The sequence below is a fragment of the Myzus persicae genome, unplaced genomic scaffold (assembly GCF_001856785.1).
Source record: "Myzus persicae strain clone G006 unplaced genomic scaffold, MPER_G0061.0, whole genome shotgun sequence".
NCBI classification, from domain to species: domain Eukaryota; kingdom Metazoa; phylum Arthropoda; class Insecta; order Hemiptera; family Aphididae; genus Myzus; species Myzus persicae.
The window spans coordinates 781,738-804,443 of NW_019104122.1; the positions used below are offsets into that span (position 1 = coordinate 781,738).

At 30.4% G+C, this 22,706-nt stretch overlaps 1 protein-coding gene across 1 annotated transcript in view; it reads right to left on the minus strand.

Annotated features, from left to right (window-relative positions):
* LOC111038959 (dopamine D2-like receptor) overlaps window positions 1–15,426 on the minus strand; it is a 50,167-nt gene extending 34,741 nt beyond the window's left edge. The window contains exons 1-5 of the mRNA XM_022322227.1: window positions 15,418–15,426; window positions 15,125–15,328; window positions 11,982–12,085; window positions 8,183–8,330; window positions 6,122–6,488 (exon numbers count right to left, since the gene is read on the minus strand). Coding sequence (XP_022177919.1) covers window positions 6,122–6,488; window positions 8,183–8,330; window positions 11,982–12,085; window positions 15,125–15,328; window positions 15,418–15,426 — 832 coding nt within the window. The remainder of the gene's footprint in view (window positions 1–6,121; window positions 6,489–8,182; window positions 8,331–11,981; window positions 12,086–15,124; window positions 15,329–15,417) is intronic.
* Between the last annotated feature and the right edge of the window lie 7,280 nt (window positions 15,427–22,706).

A 22,706-nucleotide genomic window follows, 5' to 3' on the forward strand; every position in this document is an offset into this window, starting at 1 on the left:
TATACCTTTTCCACTAATGTGGTATCTATATCACATAAAGTACCTACTGTGAACAGTTTCATAAAAAACTCGAAAATTACCCCAACTTTCTTATTTTAAATATTACATCTGATATAACAACATTCTATATCGTTTCACAATAAAACGACCACGTATTTATTTCGAAAAGTTTCTGGAATTTTTACCTCAAAGATCCGACTTTTGATCAGAGACTGCCTAAAAGTTAAGTTTAACGCTGGAGCGTTTTTATCGTTCTAAAAGCCACATCGAATCAAATGAAACAAACAACATCGTTGTAAAACAATTATTTTAATGCATATATTATGTACGTTTCTCCGTTCTGAGTATTATAAAATATCAGTAATGCAATTAATATACACCGTACCAAACTTTCTGAATCGTTGCGGTTGTCTGACGACGTCTTGTGAAGTATTATTGACATTCGACATCAATGCACAAAATTACAGTTTATTTTTACGGTAGTGCAACAAAGTAGATAGGTTCGTCCTTCCGGGTAAAGAGTTAAGCATATTATCGGGGTCGCAGAACCTTTTTAATACAATTTGCAAACAAACATAATAATATTATAGCTGCGGCAATCTTTAAATTTTTACCTATGGGGCTATGTTATACTTTGCAGCGATTTTATTTTATTTTTATTTTACAAGCTGTCGCATAATAGAAACATTCAATGATTACTTCGATGATTTGTTAAATTTATAATAGTAACATTATCCAGTGCAGTGTCGACATGATATTTTGTTTGCACGATGACCACGTGCTTTAACTATAATTATCAGTGCTGAAACAGTCGTAAGTTAGGTTAGAACATTAACGAAACACGCTTATCATTAGTATAAAAGCGATTAAACGCATTGTGTATGCATAAACGGTCCAAATACTGTCGCCACTTTATATGCGAATAACAGAAAAACGAAGACATTGGTATGATAATATTAATGGTGTCATAGAACGTTCTAATACGATTTTCAAGCAAACACAATATTGTAGCAACAGAAATCTTTAAATTCGTACGTCTATGTACCTATGTTATACAGTCAAACTTAGTTAACTCCAAGTTGTAAAGGACGGCCAAAAAGTTTGCGTTATCCAAGAATTCGAGTTATCCATAGGTAATACAATAATAAGAAATTCTAGGGACCAGTTAAAAGTTTGAGGCATCGACGATTTGGAGTTAACCGATGTGTACTGTATTATGATATTGCATTTGTGGTGATTTTATTTTTATTTTACAAGTATTTATATCCATATGTAATACAAACATTTAGTGGAAACTTTGATGGGCTGTTAGGCGTAATAATAGTGACATTATACAACTTTACTGTTTAGTGCCGACATAATAATATTTCGTTCGCATGATGCCGAATTTGTCAGTGCTTAAACAGTCGTAAATCTTAACGAAATACATCGATTATAAGTGCGTGAGAGTGTAGCGGGCTATAACGTATACGTAGGTAGGTAACACGGCTTTAGATATTATTATTCATACAGGACATAGGTAATAAAAAATTTCACAATTTCCATGAATTAAATTTTCAATATCATTTTAATTCACTTTTAATCACTTTAATTTTTAATACTATAAAAAAACCGATTGAATGACTTGACACGAAAACGTTATTTGTGTGAATTAGTACTGTAAACCACTTATTTTTTATTTTAACTTTAGGTCGAACATCATTTTCAAAGTAAATATTTATTATACCTAAATAAAATATAAGGATTAAGGATTGAATTATTAGTTTATGTAGGTAGTGATATCAACTTTGTGAGCAAGATGATCTTTGAAGTCCATAAACTCGAGCACTTCACTTTTATTTTAATTAGTTTTTACTTTATTTCAAACATATTAAGTAATATAAAATATAATTGTTAAGAACCTAATTTAGGAACTATTTAATTATCAATTTTAATACAAATAAATAAAGTTTAATAATTGTCTCTGTATTAAATAATTTTATTAAACAAGAAAAGTATATTCTTTTGTCTGTACAACTTTTTCAATTGTATACACAACTGTATATGCAACTGCGACATTTATTTATTTTTTGCTCACGTACGTACTTTTAACCTAACTAACCTAACCCTAAGCGGCGCAGCACAACATGCGCCGGACGAATTTCTTCGTCCGGCTCCAAATTGTGAGACGCCGTTTGGGATGTATAGGCTCGCTGTCCAACAACTCCTGACGAGTGACGTCACTACATTTGTCATGCGTTTCGGATTCTGGTTGGTCCATCAGTGAACAACGCAGAAGGTTGTTCGGTGCTGAGGACCACCGACAGTCACCGAATTCGCTTGTCTTCAGGATGCCAGCCGATGTCACCCGAAGTTCCGGCTCAGACGTACACGTTGTCGTGTCAATTCTGTCCGGTGTATCCACAACGGGGGAACTAATCGCATGGTCGACCAGCGACATGTAATGACGGAACGTTTTTCCTGCATAGTTTGCTACGGGCATATTGTTTTCCGGTGGGCTGGCTGGTAGGAAGTTTTGTCCGATCTCTTTGGGCTGCTGAAGTGACTTGGACGACTGTTCGAACGGGACTGACAACGACTGATAAATCTCGGCGTCTCCTACCGAGTGTCGACGACATGTTGAGGCCACGTTTGGCGTCGACGAGTATCGTATTATGGCCGGTCCTGTTCTAACTCTGGTTGGAAACGTCGACGGTATGTGAAATTCAGCCGATCTCAGCTCCTCAAACACTAACTTCATCTTTTCACTCTCTGTCAATCGCAGCTTGATGGATTCAGACGAGGTGAACATATTGAAAAATACGTATTAAGCTAGTACAATGATATAGCAGACACGCAGGTAGATGCTTCAAAGTAGAGTAGCAAGTAGGTAATGACTCATATGTCAATAATCTTCGAGTGACAAAAATAATTTATACTAGTCAAACCTATCGCAACGATGTTTTGTTGATTTTGTATCAGCCAGAAAAATATCAGATACTCTATTAAATATTGTTACAAATACATTAATTTAAAATTTAAAAAAAACAAACATTTTGATTATATGAGTCTTTGGTCGACCTTTATGTTTTTTTTTTAAACAGGAATTCGTGATAATATCAATTTTATTACACCATGAAACCTGTAGGAGGAGTTAGCTGAAGAAAAGATGAAAAGGTGGCAGTGTATACGTTAGCACCTCTTATTTTCATAGATTAATAGCCAGATATTAAATTACTTAAATGACAATAATAAATTATATTATAACATGTTGTATACATTTTATAATTAATGTTTATAATTAATTATAAATTATTTTTTATAGTTTGTTAAGGTAAACGGAGTCAATTTAGTAGATTGCAAGGTTCCACAGATTGATATTGGGACAAGAAATAAACCACACTAGTCCCCCTCCCTACAAGTAGGTTTTTGAGTGAGAAATACTTTTCACGTTGTGTTAACTAAGTATAGCTTAAGAGGACGCGATACCCGCATGTGTTGTCTCCGTCTTACAAGTGCGTGACATAGCAAATTGTATACTCAGCAGAACACGTGTAGCTCCATTAATTTAAAAATTAAAGTGAACTGACCTCTTATAAAATCTAAAGGTAAGATTATTATCTAGGCAACCTCATAGACTTTTTATTATATTTTTATTTTAACACGAGTTATAAGTATTTTAAGATGTATAAAAAATTTACAATTTTAAAATACTCATAACTCGCGTTAAAATTAAAATATTATAAAAAACCTATCACGTCCTCTTAATAATAACTATAATACTATATAAATATAATATAAAATATCCTAGGCTGACAATCCGTCTCCGCTCAGAATCGTTTTTCGTACACAATGATATTAATATATTATATCGTCGTTGAATTCAAATTTAATACCATTAATATTTAAATTATAGTGATCCATTTGTAATCTACAGTACAGCAGAGGCGCAGAGCGTCACCTACTTACCTGCTTCCTAAAAATGTTGTCTATACATTTTAATAACAAATTGATTATGAGTATATTTATATACCTAAATCATGAATGTATTATCTTCTGACAATAATATTTTTGTTATGGCTATTTGACAAAAAATGTTTTATTTATAGTAAGTTGTAACTTGAAATTACTAAAATAATTTTAAAAATGCATTATTTAAAATAAATAGGCACTTTCATAAAATCACAAGACTGGACAGTACCAACTATTAAGACCGTTCAATCACTGATTTTTACTGATGTGAGAGATTTATATAGACACCCAAACTTGACTTTTAACCACGATTTAAGATATAATATCTTTAATCGTGCTTTTAACCATTCCCGTCCTCGAAACGAGACGCCAAGGCAGTGGATAAGTATGATTGCTCTAATTACATATCAATAAGAATAACTATACTATACTATACATATTTGTGGCTCTAACTTTTTAGTTTTAACCATAGATACTATATTTGTTCTGAACGACCCCGGGCGCGACCTTCTATAATTCAAACGACTAGACCTCCAAAATCGGTTAACACTCACAGCAAACGTCGGGTTACACCAACGAGCTGAAAGCTAGTAAAAGAATAAAATGTGTCGAATGATGATTTTCTTCTTTTGTTCTTGGATAAACATATATTTTAATAGTATTATTTTGTCATGTGAGTGCTGAGTGAGTGCTCATACTATTAAGAACTCTATTCCTACATTACGGGGTCAAATTTTGATTACGTTTTCGATTTATTAAGCACTGGTGCAAAATACTAGTGCATTAGTGCAATATTTGTGGAGTGCCGGAGCGGTAGAATTACTTTGTCAAATCGAAAATGGTATTAGTACCTACCTACTACCTATAAACACAAAATTACGTTTTAAGAAATCATGATTCGGGCTCAAAACAGATAAATTATTTTATAGATTCCTTGGTACAAGCAAACACGTAGCATTTGGTATTAACTATAAAGTATAAGCTAATAACTAATAAGTAATAGCATTAGGTAATAGCTATACAATATGAATTAATGAATTATGATAAATTAATGCTTCACTGCTTGAGGTCCATGGATTATGATCACGGCTTTAGATAGTATCTAAAACCGTGGTAGGTAATCATAAATCGGTCGGAGAAACTAAATATATCAAAAAGATCTGAACACCGTCACCACTTTATGTGAACAAAAAAAAAAAAACCAAGAAGTAGGTAAATACGTAAATTATTACGATATGAGAAGAATTTCTTGTTACAACGACCACACACGGATTCGTAATATTATTAACAGAAGGTTGTATATATATATTACGACTTGTTACTATATATTATTATTATGATTATTTTATATATACAAGGGACGTTGTGCAGAGCTCCGAAGATAAATACGATATTTTAGTATCGTTATAACCGTTATTATTATTATTTTTCTCCGCACTACCGGAGGAGAAAAACATCCGTTTGGCGCGAGATGACGACGGGCGAAATATTATGTACAACATTAAGATAAAGCTGACGGGCAGAAGACATCATTTTCGGCTATGTACATAATATATATATATATACACGACGATATAATATTTTGTTTCTGGTATATACCTATAGTAATAATAACAATAACACGAGACTTTATATATTATGTATTTATGTATAGCACAGCGATATTGTAGAGCAAACATAAAAAAAAACATTCTATCACTTTTTTTTAATAATCGATGTTGGAAAAAAATCTATTCATAGCGCACTTGGTTGAACATTATTTATAAATATTTATGATGTTTCCAATTATTTAAAATATTTTGTAGAATCCCAAATCGATCTTGTTTCAATATTTGATTTTGTCTGTATGTCATACTTGTAGTTATAAACGATCCACGGGTGTTTAAAATCTTTATCAATGAAATACTTGACATCAATATTAAATTTGGATTTGAATTTATAAAAACTGCATAATTATTGTTAATCGGATAGAAGTTTTCAACGAGTTCTCCTCGAAAATGTGAGAATGTGAGAAGTATGAGACTATGAGATGCATCAAATTTCGCTATAAAAGACAGAAGGCAAGGATCACACTTCTCCAAACAACGAAAAATCAAAACTTTCCACTTAGACGATAATAATAATAACGGTGATAATATATTAATCTTAAAACAACGACAATGAAACTTACCCAAGACAATCGCCAAGGTTTTCGTGGCTTTTCTCTCTTTCCTTGCCGAAGACTTTTCCCGTTTCTTCCGGCTGGCCTTGTTCACCTTGTATATGGTGAAGCGGCTGCTCCCTTCTGTTGTCGTCTTGTATTCTTTTTTCGAACACCTCGTACCGTCCTCCTCGGATCCGTTCCGGAGCATCGACGACAGAGAACGTTTCACCAACGACTGTGTCGTTCGACTGGACCGGTCTATCGGCTGTGGTGCGGCCGTCGGGGTGGCCGTGGCGGCCGTTACCGTGACCGTGGTCGTCAATGTCGTTGCCGACGCCGTGGTCATCGTGATTGGTGACGACGCTGCCGAGGAATCTCTGCGTTTTCCTGGTACCTAAATTAAGGTAAATCCACTAGTAAATCATCGCTATAGCAAAGCATTAGGTATATAATTTGTGGTGGTGGTCCGCAGTTTTTTTTGCCGGTCTAAAAGATGAAAAAAATACGAACAATATTTTAACTTTGCAGGACCTTCTAAACTGAACAAACTTTTGTAATCCTAGGTTCAGCGAGCTTGTGATTCTGAAATAAAGCCGAAGTGTCATCGCTACTGGTTTTACACAAACTGCGTGAAAACAGCTACGCAACCGTGAAGGTGACTCGATAAAGGTTATGCGTAGGGATTAGGGGACGGATTTATAACATTATGTAAATTTTAAAACCATAATTCTATTAAAATTAGATGTTTTAAATCTGATAAGAAATATTCAAGGTAAAATAATACAAACTTTACTTTACATAATATTGTGCACGTTTAGTGTAATAATTATCAAGCTGTATAGTAATTAAGTGTGTAATCTAAGACAATACATTATATCTACGTATTTTAAATTTTTAAATGATAATTGTTTTGGTCATAATATGGCGAACACGATGAGAATTCATGTGAAAAGACTGAAAGGATAGATGATTTTGAAAACATATCAATTGTTTTTATTCAAGGCGATTAAAAAATATTTTACTTTGAAAAATTAATCGGTCACAAAAAGTGTGAGCTTCATGATACTGAAATGCCACTGCACTCATTACAAAATCAAATTATACTTTTTTTTAAAATTCCTTTTTAAATTTTTTTTTTCTAATTATTGCATCATGTAAAAATACCATGATTGTTCGTGATTTATTTTTTAATTAAATGAGGTTGTAGTTTTCCAAACATATATCTGAATAACAATAATGTTTATTGAAGTAACAAAATTACCGAGAAACCACTGTATAAACTGTACAGTGACTTACCAAAAGTTATTTCATCCTCATTTTATTCATTAATGATAAATTTATACAAGTTCTGATTTTTCAATTTAAGTTTTCTTTTACCATACTTTTTACTTTACACTTAGGTTTGTGTGTAATTTTTAGAAGCGTTTTTTAGAAATACAAACTATTTTGTATTAGATGACATTCATTCCTTTTTTTTTTTAAATTATTGATACCTAGTCAGAATATTTTGTTAAAAATTGTGTTGTTTATAAGTTAAAATTTAGATAGGTAGTTTCTGAAACTTTCGTCTCTAAATACTGATGGTTTTATGATATAGGTATGCCATTTAACATAATATTATGAATAAAGATATGGGTCATTAAAGTTAATATGAGGCTATGATGATTAGAAAATCATAGAAATCAATTTCATTCAAATTTTGGCATAAGAAAGAGAACGATTACGCATCCTCCCAAGAGAATGCATAAAATAATCATCTAATTAACAATTTTCATTAAAGGGGATAATACTTTACATAAAAAAAAAGAAATTGTTAGCTCTCTCAATGGATACAGACTTCTTAAATGAGATACGAATTGAAACATTTGTATAAATGGTAGTACCTATATAAATATAGTTAAAAAAATCTATAAACACAATTTGAATATAATCATGAATGCATTATTAAAGGATAACGAAGGAAATGAGAAATGCGCACGCTTAACTATTCTCTGTTTATTATCTTACCAAATACCTTTCTGCTATAATCCTGTACATCAAGCGCACTTTGTAATATAATAGTTTAAAATAAGGTTTTTTTTATTTTACCTTATCACCGATCTTGTCGCTAATGGAGCTGACTGTTTGGTTAGGGTTTAAGACCCTTGTTACAAGATCGATATCCTGTGGTCTGGAACCCAAGTTTCCGTTTGGGTCGGCAGTTAGGTTGGATGGCGTGGCCAACGTCGCCACCATCCTGCAACACAAATATTTAGCTCGATATAGGTACTTCGTAGCAGGTTCTAGTATAATAGTATAATCGTTATCTCGCATATTATGTATTATTATTGTACCGAGGAAACAATGCAATGGATGCAGCAGTGATGTAATGTATAATATAATATATATAGAAATGCAAAGTGCGAATAAGGACAGTTCATAAATCTACTTTATACCACCCAGCTTAAGTGTTACATTATTTATCAGGGATTTGTTCTTTAGGTATTATATACTTCTAAAATGAGCTTTATAGGTACGAAATAATGTAGACTTATACTTCGACGATTTTTATTTCTACTACCGAGCTGTAGTTGTAGTGGGCAACGGTTGCTCAATGGGATTTGTAAAAATAATTTTGCACCTTATACCAAACCAGCCAGTGACGTAGGCTAGGTTAAAATAAAGGAACAGCTGATAAGTATTCTTGTTTTACAAGAACTAGATGAAATACCCCCCCTCCCCCAGCAAAAAAAAAAATGTTCTGGTTACGGGTTACAGCACTGATACTGTCTAACTATAATTGATCTATATAGCGAAACACGCGGGCATCGCATAGCTCCTACTACTACAGAGAAAATAGGCCCACGAACAATTATTATCTTCGGCGTACTTATACTGGAAAACGTAATAAAGTTTGCTTTACCATCATCGCGTGGAAAACTTTTTCAATTTTCTCGCGATAGCGGTCGGCGCGCGATTCAATTAAAATAACAATTATCGTTCGATAAAACATCTAAAGCATTCGCTGAATTAAAACGACGCTGCAGCACAGTGACATCGAGCGTGCAGACGCGCACGAATAAGACAATTATTATTACTATTATTACTATTATTATTATTATTATTATTGTAATAACGATCGTTCGCGTTCCGCCGAATCGTCGTCACATTGCAAACTCGAATGGGTCCAACGCACCGCGGACACCCGGCCGGTCCGACACGACTACCCGGTGAGCGATTATTATTTGCAGTCATTATATTGGAAATGATAGCTAGTTTTGCCCTTGTACGCTGGCAATAAGCCGTTGGCGGCGGTGGCGGGTGTGTACGTCCGACCGCGATTAAACGGGACGAGAAGTCTCATCAAAGCACCGAGTCGTCCCCACGCCGACTTTCCATTATATCATGTCTCGCACGTTTACAGTTCGGCGGTTATCGTCGTCGTCGTCGTCGTCGTCGTCGTCTACGCAAAGTTTTAGTTTTAGTGTCGACCCATTTGAACGGTCGTCCGTGCACGACTCTAACGGACAACTGAGGATCGACGCAAAGTTATAACTTTTAGTTTATTCGAGCCGCGTCAGGAAATATGAATTATTATTATTATTATTATTATTATTATTATTATTCCTTCAGGGATTGACGCTTTATATTCATTAATAACAATATCGTATTATGGCTACACGACAATTTGTTTTTCGCATAAACGCGATCATCAAAATAACAGTCTTAGCCTCACGAGAGATTATTCGTTAACGGTCACAACATTCCTCTAAAGTGTGTATTATATATGATTAGAAATGGAATTAATTTCCAATTTTTTCACATAACACACATTGTATCCTCTTATAACACTATATTACCGCCTTGGTGTATAGCTATAGTTCAGTATTATTATAGTAATTTGTATAGTACTCCGTATCAAAATAATTACCGTCTTCGGTTTTTCTCAATTTGAAACAGTGTTAGAAGTCGAAATGAAAGTTATTGATTTTAGTTACAGTTTTGAATTTTTTATGAAATTACTTTTGATTTCTTAGACAGTTTAACGATATTTAAAGTTGATTTTGCGAGATTAAGATTTAAAGAAAATGGGTAGGATTTCGATAGAATATTAATGGTAGGTACATAATACAAACTTAATATAAAACAAAAAATTATCCACAAAATTGACATAAGTATAACTAGGAGTTATATTTAAAAATCATGTAAATGTATTTTAAATTGATACATTATACTAGGGATTATAATTATTCATACATATTTGAATATTTTGTTTTATTTTTAAAAACGTATTTTAACATAACTGATTTATTTATTATTCCAAGAACAAACTAATTGGAAAAGAAGAAATTATCATCGTTTTTACTTTTTTTTCTGGAATTGCAAGTTCAGAGAAAAAACCATTATTATTAATTCATAATTATATAGCCTGAATTATTGTGTTAACTTTGATCGTTCATGATAAAAAAAAATATATATATGTTTGAGTGGAATACCGAAAGAGAGGCATTTAGTTGTAAGCTCATGAAAATTCTGTTTATTATTCAACATGAATGTTTATCTTCATATTGAATAATATTATTGCAATAATTATCTAATATATTATATTAATGTCAAATTAGTTATTTAATATTTTCAGAAGATATATGAATCATAAACATGATAATTGTTTTTAAATTAATAAAAAGTAAACTATACCCATTAGTTTTATTTACGATATAGTTATGAATTATATCAGTATTTGCTTTGTTGAATTAATCATAGTTAAACTCAGTTAATTATGAAACAATTCTTAAGTTTATTTTATATCTTTATTCAAACAATAAATATTGAATCCACTATGCTAAAATAAAACGTTTTTAACAAATGTTACAAATTATAATTTTAAATTCTTAAATTTGTTCAGTGATTTTTCATCAAATAGCTGAATGATTTCTAAAAAGCTATTATATTCTGCGATTCAATTTATTGCATTTAAAATATTTAACTTATTATCAATAATTAATATTATATTATAATTTAATTAATCAAACTCTTATAACAATTCTAAAATGATTTAAAATTGAAGACCCTTAAATAAAAGGAAGTTCAATGATATTTAATTTATGTTTTAAAAAATGGTTATACTGTTTGAGAACATAATACAAATCGTATAATATACAATAAAACTATCAATTTCAATTTATTTTATTTAAAAAATGATACTTTTTCTCTCATTTTTATTTGATGAATATATTAATTAATATAATTATCGTTTAATAACTTATCTGGATTTCAATATTGACTTAAGTTTTTTTTGTGAATTAAAGCTATGCTGAATGGTTTTTAATTAAATAATAGTATCTCTAACTTTAGGCTGACAAAAATGTATAATATTTAGAAACATTTACTTATGTTGTTTTAAAATATATTTTGAATAATTTTTTACTGTTGCTGTATTTTATTTTTGGCTCTCAGTATTAATTTATTTTGAACGCAAAGTCGTGAACCATAAATGGTATTTAATATTTATATATTATGTTTTCCCTAGGTTTTATATTATATCCTGTACTTTCATAGTTTACTAACGTCGTTTGTTGATTTTCATATCTAATTTAAATATTCTATGAAATTAAAAATCAAGAAATGAAACAATGAATACTTTATCAATGTGCTATAAGTTATACACAAATTAATTTTAAAAAGGGCTATCAACTGATGAAATATGTAAAGTAAACACAAACAATGTAAATCGATAGAGTAGACAACCTGTGATTTATGATTTGGTTTTTCGAACAACCGTATCTCTAAATTTTCCAAAATAAAATGATATAATAATTAACATTGAGTTTGTAGTTTAATAGGACGAGTTTCAAATATTAAGTCAATTATAACATAAGAACGAGTACTAAGACAGATTTACACTTACGCAGTTTCTTCCATGACCGTGGACAGGATAAAGTCTGTAGATTTGTCGTTATGTATGATGTGACAGTCATCCGATCCGGGTGATCCGCCCTCTTCTTCGTCGTCCTGTTAACACAAAAAACCCATTAAAACACCCCGAAAGCATACGCATTATTATGTGTGTTATAATGATAGCAGAGGACATTGCGTGACCCACTCAGTCGAGTTTGTTGTGTACGTATACTGATAAAATACAAGGGTTTTTTTTATTTAAACATAATATCGAGAAAATTAGAAGTGATTTTTTGAAATTTACTCGGAAGTTTATAAATAATATATATGTATATATATATGTACCTAGGTAATCAAAATAAACCAAAAGAACTGTTTTATAATATAATATAATAATACCTTTATACGTATAGGTACTTATTATAATTTAACAAAACGTAGGGATAAAGTATTTTTGTACATTCCCAGATATGTAAAGTCGTTCAAAGATATCTCCAGAAGAATAATTAACATTTTAATGTTATCGTGTCATTTATATGTGTCGTTTGATATATTGATAAAACTAAACACTTCTTTATTCTACTTTTTCATTGAAATTGATTTAAATTCCATTTTAACAAGACAATTCAAGATACGTCGCAAGAAATAAATTACTGTAGGTACTACCCAAATATACATGAGTATATTAAATGGTCGAATTTAGTTTTCTGTCAAATAGCACACCTAATTTTAATTTATTCTCTCTTTCATACTTTTTTGTTATTATAATATTTACTAGTAAAAACGTGTAGGTATCCACGCAAAAATAGTATTCTGTTGGGTGTATTTTATAACTAACTATAATCCAAATAATTTTAAAGACTAAATATTTTAATTAAACAAAATTACATTATTCTAGAGAATAATAGTATACAATGCACTATTAAGATTTTTACTGTACTGATGTATAACAATAATAAAATAATGAATAAACTAAATTAATTCTATGTATTAAATAACCTAAAAAAATACTAGTGAAACTGATTTTATAAAATTCAGACTGATTATCTACTTTTAATACTACAATATACCTTATTTAGCAATCAAAACGAATAGTGGTTTGATTTATAAATTCATATTTCTATGACATGAGTTATTTGTGTTTACGGATTTCGAATGAAATTGCTCCTAATTTTATTTCATGATTGTATTATTTATTCATTAAGATTTGAAAAAATAAACACGTACAAATTATAATTTGTGTACACCATGATTTATGAAGTATTTGAATATTTTGAAAATACTTTTGAATTAATTGTGTTAAGCGTGTTTTAGTGTGTATTTGCATTACAATAATATAATCGAATTGATATAATATGATGGAAACTTTTTCAACTAGTACTCAAAGAACCAACGGTTTTCGTGTATATTCGTACTTAAATAATAATATAAAGAAGAAGAATAAGAACAACAACAAGAACAAGAACAGGACGAATAAGTAGAATACGAAATAATATATTATATTAGTAATGAAGAACATAGTCTTCACACATTTACATTCCCCGAGGAAATATATAGTATTTCTTAATATTTATTTATTTTTTGACTCAAACTATGAAAAATGTATAACATGAAATATATTTTGATGTATAAATATATACAGTATACATACTGTTGGAGTATTATTGTAGTATATAAGTGTTTTACTGTAAATTTATTGTGTTGAAGTTAAATAATGTCGAACGAATAATCATACTTTTTAGGCAGTTTTTGGCATTCGACAATTGGAATGATAGGCATAGGTACTAAGTAATAAGATACAATTAATTTTGGTCAAACATAACAATTTAGTTTTTTTTGTCGGTCTGTGAAATGTTTGAATACCTATTTATATTCACATGCGTGTATAATATGAATTATTAACTATATAAAATGTAAATGATTGATATTGAAATATTTATTTCAACAACTATTATAACTAAGTATGAATAAAACATTTTATAATATAATATTTTGTAATCTATTATAATATACTTCAAAGTTTAAGCAGCATTTGAATCATAAAGCAATACAAATTCAATACACTTATTCGTTATGACATAAGTCGTAATGTACAAAATTGGAATAAGAAATTAAATTTTTTTCTTTAAATTTTTGTATTTAACATTTTTGAATTATGTTTATATTTTTAAATAACTTTTAAATAGTAATTTTATTTAACTCATATTATTATTTCGTATTGTTATGGCCGCGCTTTTAACTCAAAATACAACGTACTTAAAAACTTTCAAAACTTTATTTTTTCATTTCTTAATCCAGAAATATTCAAAATATTTAAATATCCAATAAATTAAAAACCTATATAATACTTAAATATTCATAATATAATCTAGAAAATATTATAACTTACATTTCATAAAAACGTATGACCATAATAATTATTGTTATTCCGCATTTATATTTGTGGTCGAGCAATACACATACTTTATCATTAAATATTCGAAGTATATACTATTATATAGGAATTTAAATGATTTGCATCTTAAATTAAAACTAATAGTGAACAAACACTTCGGTTTTCAATACAAATAATAAATATTGTTCAGTTTTTCTTTACCAAATAAATATATGTTATCAAACAGTATATTAGACTCTGGTAGATGTGTTTCGTTATTTTTACTTCGTTTAATGTTCAAACATCATAACTGAATGTAGTTTATCGTAACATATATACAACAAATATCAATTAAGACAAATATAAAGTTTCTTTTTAAGTGTTGTTCATAAACTACAGCTATAGAACAGATTCGTTCTTATTTTAAATATCGGTGATCGTATTGAAAATATGCTTATACGGCATCAATCAATTAATCTATTTATTAATTCACCAATGACATGCATCAAAAAAATTAAATATCATAAAAATTAATCCATTGTAATTAATAATCTTAAGCACCAATTCGTGTACACAATAAGTATTGTATAACCATTGCCCATTGAATTGGATAAGTATGCATGTAATGTGTGTTACATATTACCACTGTTTGCCATTATGCTCTCAATTATTATTTATAATAATACGTTTTATACCTAAACATGTGTGTATTAACAGGATCAGCATTGTTCTGTATCGAAACATATTAGTTAACTATTTTGATGCGCATGTTTTAATACCTGACTTCCGCTTCCGGTGTTGGTTGGCCCTTCATCAATGATGGATGAACTTCCGGGCGCTAATGAGGCTGTAGCCAGCAACGTGGTCTCGGCTAGTCGTCTCCTGGTCTGTGCAACGTTTTCGATGATGATACCCGGTTTCATGTCTCTGCTTAGCTGTGGTCTTCTCGCCGCCTTTGCTTTTCTCGCTCTGAGGTTTAATGCCTGTAACGAACATAAAACATATTAAGATATGCAGTATTTAATATCATTATAATCGAAAACCACTTATATTATATAAATACGTAATATACCGACGTCATATCAATGGAATAACGTCATATTTCCATATAAAAATGGCATACTACACGTCGTTCATTCGATCCATTGAAAACATTTACAAAAATGTATTTAATCGTAAATATTTTATTATACCTTATTCTTGAATAATGTGTATGATAACGAAAAATTAATTATTTGATATCCAATTTCTTTCAAAGATTACGACTTCATTTCTACTGCTTATCATTCGTTAAATCAACAAATATACATGTAGAACAATATAATATAGAATTATTACATTTTGGGTCAATTTTAACTTTTAAGTATATTACTTTCAGCCAACGACGTTAGGGTTGCCGAAGAAACGAAAAAAAACCTATCTGATAGCAATAATAATATGGAGTATATTATCATTTAAGATACTTATCAATATTTATATAACGTAATAAATATATTATGTTATATAATATATTATTATACTGAAGTAAGGAGAGCGGAGATAACAAACTAACAATATTCAGTATAAAATGATCAGTGTTCGTCGAATCGACGAATGGTGAGCGTTAAAGAGTTAAGTATATTTTGTTCAGTTTTCTCGACTGTATGTACTACAAATATAATATATATTTTATAGCTAATATTGGCTCGCAGACATTCGGCTAAAAATAAAAAATAAAACAGAATTATAAGATTTAATAAAATTAATGTTCGCAAACACATTTTGAGGTCTTAAAAAAACTTTAATTATTCATAACGATAAAATCAAACTGTATTTCATTAATTAATATTAATTTGATTACTGTAAAATTTAAATTATTATATTTGTATTTAAACTTTTTTTCGAAATTGATGATATTAATAGTATTGGTACATAATTGTCGATAGGTATAATTTGTACTGTTATACACTTAATATAATATTTCAAAGTATAATTATCAGTACTTAGATCATATATTATGAAACACGTGTAAATGTGTTATAATGAAGTCATTGTGAAATATTCAAATAATATATTATAAAGGTACAATGTCTGATTGTATGATATAGGCAAACACAGCTAGTTAGTAAACAGCTAAATATGCGTTTTGATACAACAAATTATATCACATAAATTAAACAAAACTAATGGCAATCGTCGAAAATTACACGTAAGCATGAAAACGTAAAATATACATAATATATGGGTGTTTCACTAAAATTGCATACCTACATTATGTATTATAAACACACATCTATTCCAATTTATTATTATTACTAGGTAGGTATTATTGTTTTATTGAACCAAAATGTATTACCCACATCTGTAATATAATATGATTTATATACATTTTTGTAAAAATGTTCATTTTACTTTTTATGTATTGTGTCTTTTTAAAACGTATATGAAATCATTTGCCAGGGAAGCTGCAAAATTAATAATTATCATGGTGACATAATGCTGATATACGCAACACTTCGGTTTGAAATTTTACTCGGATGCTACTCTAGACATTTATTATGACTAATTTATGGAAATTATCAGTATTTCCCAAGAAATCGTGAAAAGGTACAATACTGCAAACCCGCGTTACAATAAATCTTAGTTATAGTATTGAAATACTATGGAAATAGTTCTAGGCGAATACCTTATATTTTCGCTTATAAATTAATTATTTTGGCACTTCGTGCCAGCGTTAATTTTAAAATAAAGACTCTTAAGAGGTTTTCTCAAATTTCGTTAAAATTTTGTTATTCAAAAATGCTTAATTTTTTTTTTCATATATAATATATATCTGGTTGTTCCAGTTAGTTGTTTCCATTAGAAATTTAAAAATATAATAATACACAAGTATTAAAGGTTATAGTTTTAATATTTCTAAGTAAAAAGTGAAATTATGAAATAAACAATGTTCGTTAATATTTTATTTTTTATACATTCACATTAGATATGTATATTTCCTTCCAAAGTATAAACGCATTAGACATAAGGGATACCGTAATTATTATCGTGTATCTACTGTATTTTATTTTCAAGTATGAATAAATTCCATGGCATTTATAACCTTATTTCGACCGGATATACGAACAATACCTACCTAATCATACGAGACAGTTGGCACAATGCATGCCGAGGAACAGCAGAACTAACATTCGTATAAATACGTACACGTAACTGTTGAAAAAAATACTAACGGGAACGCTAACCTCGTATACGGATAGACATGTGTGTGTGGTGTAAATGAGATTATATATCGAGTTAAGTATACACGAATATGTTTCCATACACAATAATATATACACGAGGGGTGGAGCTGTTATAGAGTTACCTGCATCCTGCGCTGCAGATAAGACGAAAGTGTATAGGTTAAAGTGGTTCGAACGTGTGTTGCGAGAGGGCTGAGAACGCGAACGCAAAGCGGTAAAGAGAATTCGAGAAATGCATGCGTAGAAGGATTCGGAATAGGAAACGACTAGGAGTAATTTAAAATGGCATGGAAATGTGCGTGGGGGGTGAGAACGATCGCGAAAAGTGAAGGGTAGTATTACGGTAGTCAAGGGCGGCGGGGTCGGGGTGTATGGAGGGGGGTAGCATCGAGTAAGGCGATTGAGGACGACCTCTCTTCTGCTGCCATTGCTGTGAGATTCGGTGACAAGGAAGGACGTGCTATGAGGTAGATATAATATGTATATATGTATATATAAATATATGCTATTATACTATAATATATTAATATCCATTTCCGGATATCGTTTGATGCTATTATTACAATAATGTGCTTTATTGAAGCTGACGACGACAATTAAGAATACACACTGAAATAATAATTTAAGCATCACATTAGTTATGTTATCTTTTTTTTCATAAAGAAGATAATAATATATTTTGTACAATATAGCTGCTACGCAATACATATTATAATACAATTTTTCTTTTTACGAAGTTAAACGATGTTTTATTAATTGTGTTAAGAATAAACGACCTACTTCTTTCATTAAACTATGTTAATATTATATTATTTATAATGAGTTTACTTTGAGTCAACTTTGGTCTTTGAAATCTGAACTAGTTTAATTGGTGTTCTTAGATAAATTACTAAACTTACAAGATAAAGTAAAATAGTTATTTAGAATCACAAAATACAGTTAATGAATTTTCAAAATTAACACTAATACTTTTCAAAAACAATCAGTACATAATGATGGCCACATGATTATGGATAGCTGTTCACTTTTAGAACAAAAACGTGATTATTGCAAAGTATGCAATTGCATGTTATCCTTATTATAGGTACGATAAAAAAAGTATATTATTATACATTATGATGGGAAGCATAATATGTAATTTAAAAAAAAATATTTTCTTTATATCAGTTGAAGTTATGAAAATATGCTTATTTAATAAGCATTGATTCTTTTGGTCATCTAGGTATTTGAAAAGTAAATTGTAAGTCCATAATGTACAAAAAATGTATGAATTGAAATACTAAGTGCGTAGGGACATTGAAATTATAACTTTGGAAATTATATACAATGCAAGATATGTAAAAAAGACATTAAGAGTATTTGAAATAAACGGGGGCTTGCCTTGAAAAACTTCTACCAAAAAATATATGGCGTATTGTGTACTTTATTTTATTATACCAATAATTTATTTTCATTAATTTGTTACTTAATCATTTAACTTTAAAAATCGACCATTTCACTTCGCCATATAATAATATCAGCTATCACAACACATTACTGTAATGGAATTGGATTAAAAAAAAAATTAACTGTATCATTTCGTTTGTATATTAAGCTTTTCAATTTATAAAATTACTTTAGGTTTTATCAACTAATCCATATAAAATTATTCGAGATTTTAATCAGTGAAATATATTATTATACGATTGTACATAATAATTAAGTTATGATAAATATAACAATAATAAGTTTATTGCGGGTAGCTTCTCACATGATTTATATTGACGAAACATGAGTTATTTGTATAGGTTTTTAGTATGTTTTTTTTTTGTTGGTAGGATTGATTGTAACACGTGTTTGGGTATGTGTGGCAAGGATGTGTTGCTAAAAAACCCCGGTGGTCACCCATCCGAGTGCTAGCAACGATGGCCGGTACGTACTAATGTTGTTTTACAAGCAAATAATTTACAATTTCTTTAATATTATAAATTAGTTATCAAAAGCTCTAATATTTGACAAACAACCATAATAATATGTTATTATGTAACTTATGAATAGTTACGTCGTATAACCACGTCATAATAAATGCAATATAAGATTAATATTTAATAATATTTGATTACAAATTTAATTTTTGTATTCAAATTGAAAAAAAATAATGAATAAAATGATTATACGTTTTACGGACAAGTAAACAATTCCATTCAAAACATAACGTTTTTGAGATAAATCAATATAAGTTAAAACAATTACTGACGTATACCAAATAATAAACTATAACGTGTAATGTATTACATTTTTTTCCCCAACTATTCTAATTTCTAGGACAATTTCAATTACATTATAATCATTTTAAAATATACACATTAAAACAATTAATAATTTGATAAACATTACAGTATATTGTTTGTTATTCTGAATAATGAATATTAAAATTCAATCACTTATGTTGGAATTCTTCAAGAAGATGCACAAAGTCAAATTATGAATTATTATAATTGTTTTATCTTGTCTTTTATTAGTGTCTATCATTTCGAATGCAAATAAAAATAAGTGAAATACAACCTCCGTCATAATTTTATTTATGCGTAATATATTTAATTACTCTTTTCCTCATATTTACATTTTAGTTTTAACGAATTTATTTCCAGACCATGGTGTAGATAGTCTTGGAAAAAACAGATAAATGCAGAATTTCTAGTAAGTTGCATCCAAATATATATTTTTTTTTCGGCTAATATAATATGTAAGTTATTCTTGTAATGTTTTATTATACCTATATTACATAATAATTCCCTGCTCGAAGATGTTTTCAATGTACATAAATATCATACGGTATTCCGTGCAATCTAATATCTATCTGAAATATTTTTCTCAGAAGATTGTACAAGAATATTTTTGCATAACGAAAGACCATACCAGGCAAGTACATTTTTTGGATAATTGACGCGTTTAGAATCGACAACAATTGTAAAAATGCAATCTGTGACTGAATAATAATATTATTTTGTCGGTTCAAAAAAATACCAGCCATCTAACAATATTCTATTATATCACCAGTATCCAGTCACCTCATTTGCAGTTTATAATATTGTATGAATACATGTTTGCTTCATAATTATTAACAATGGCCTGTATTGTTGAATATATGAATTCAAGACATCGTTGTAGACAATATGACGTCGTCTATTTAATATGTTTTGATCCAGTAGTTAAATTGGACTTGCTGGTTCGAGATTAACAAATAAAACACGGAGAAACCTTCGAAAAATGTACATTTTGTTGAATAGATTATTTTAGTAGGTATAAAATATTATAAAGCATCATAATACAATAATATATATTTAAAATAAAAAACCATACAGTGTGATTTTCTACGAACAATGTATACGCGTGCGAAAGACGTGTATACGTGTGTCCCGATACCTGATTTTGAAAATGTTCAGCAGATTGTTTTTAGGACAGCTGAAATAATAATAATTCTCGTTCGGATATAGAACGGTTTTAGGTACACGTGGATAGTTCACAAAACAATGTTAATCAATAGCTAATTTAACTTAAGTCGCAATAACGAAATTAAAATGATAACTTATTGTAGCAATAATACTTGTAACACAATATATATATATATATATAGATGGGTACATTGTTTAAAACGAGTGGGCGATTATACTATTATATTTAATATGTACTATGATGTAGAAGTTATTCTACGTTGCGCGATCAACCATTTACGGTTATATAGGTATTACTAAATGAATAATCCGTATAATAATATCATAAGAATAATATAACAGCTCATAGTACATAAATAATTGTTGGGCACCAATGTCACCGCACTGTATAACCCTGAAATATCCGACGACCACGACGACGATGTCGGGCCGACACCATTGCGTGCCACATATTTTCAAAGAAACTTATCGTTTCCTCTCTATTTAACGAGTTTATGTACGCAGACAACCGTAATGAACCGACCGGAGTAATTTTTTAAAAATTTCTTTCTCCCTCGTGATTTATCAACCTCTATAAAATAAAAAAAATATACATAAAATAAAAAAGAATACGGAAACATACGCGTTATATTATATCACGAAGGTATAATATGTATAAAAAAAAACTTGAGCCGGTGGGGTAAAAAACGTCGTGACGGTCGCGGTCGGGCTGGCGAGAGGGAAATCAGAACGCGCGAGAGTGCTCGTGCGGCGCGTGCAATAACACACACGACGGCTTCAGGGGGGGGGGGGAGGTGTACAGCACACATATAATATATATATTATGTGTGTATATAGCGATCGGTCGAGGCACGTATAATGGCTGCGGTCGCGCGGAATGCACGCGAGGATAGAGATAAATCAGTTGACACGATATAAAATGCGGTTTTAATCCTCGCGTGCACCGTTAATACGGTGTGTGTACACACATATTTATTATATACAAGCGTTCGGTCCGTCCGCCTAATATATATCATACAATAATATATGGACATATTTATTTATAATACCTAAAGTGCACGGGTTTACACCTATATACGCGTGGCACGATGATGCGTACGAACTTATAAAATATAACCGTTTTATAATAGAGAGATAACGGCTTTTCGGTGGTGCGCGATGGTGGCGACGGTGGCGACGGTGGCGTGCGCGTTTGGCCGCGGCGAGAGGACTCTGCGCTCGTGCCGGCCGTTGCGGGGTGTCAAAGAAGTTGTGCCTTAATAAATTCCGTTCGGCCTTCTTCGCCGCCGCCGCCGCCCCCGAGTGACTGTACCCCCTCGCTTTTCCACCCTCGTATCGCAGCACCCCCGTAACAACCTCAGCCACCGCGCCGCACCGCCGTGCCCACCCTTGCAGCACTGCAGTGTATATACGCGATATAAAGCTGTCCTCGGAAAGTCATTAACGGGCGCGTTCACATTTATTATGTATTATTTATATTATTACGGCCGTGATCATATTGAAAGTTTATTATACAACTTTTAGCAAGCCGAAAACGATTTATAATCTCGGCGCTGCACGTAAGTGAGTGTAACGTAGGTAATTTTTTCCCCCGTTTTTTCGCCCTGCTCGCAAAAGGCGCCGTTTCCTCACGTATACATCCACTGCGTATTATTACACTTATTATTATTAACATTATTATGTACCCGTAATAAATGTAATTT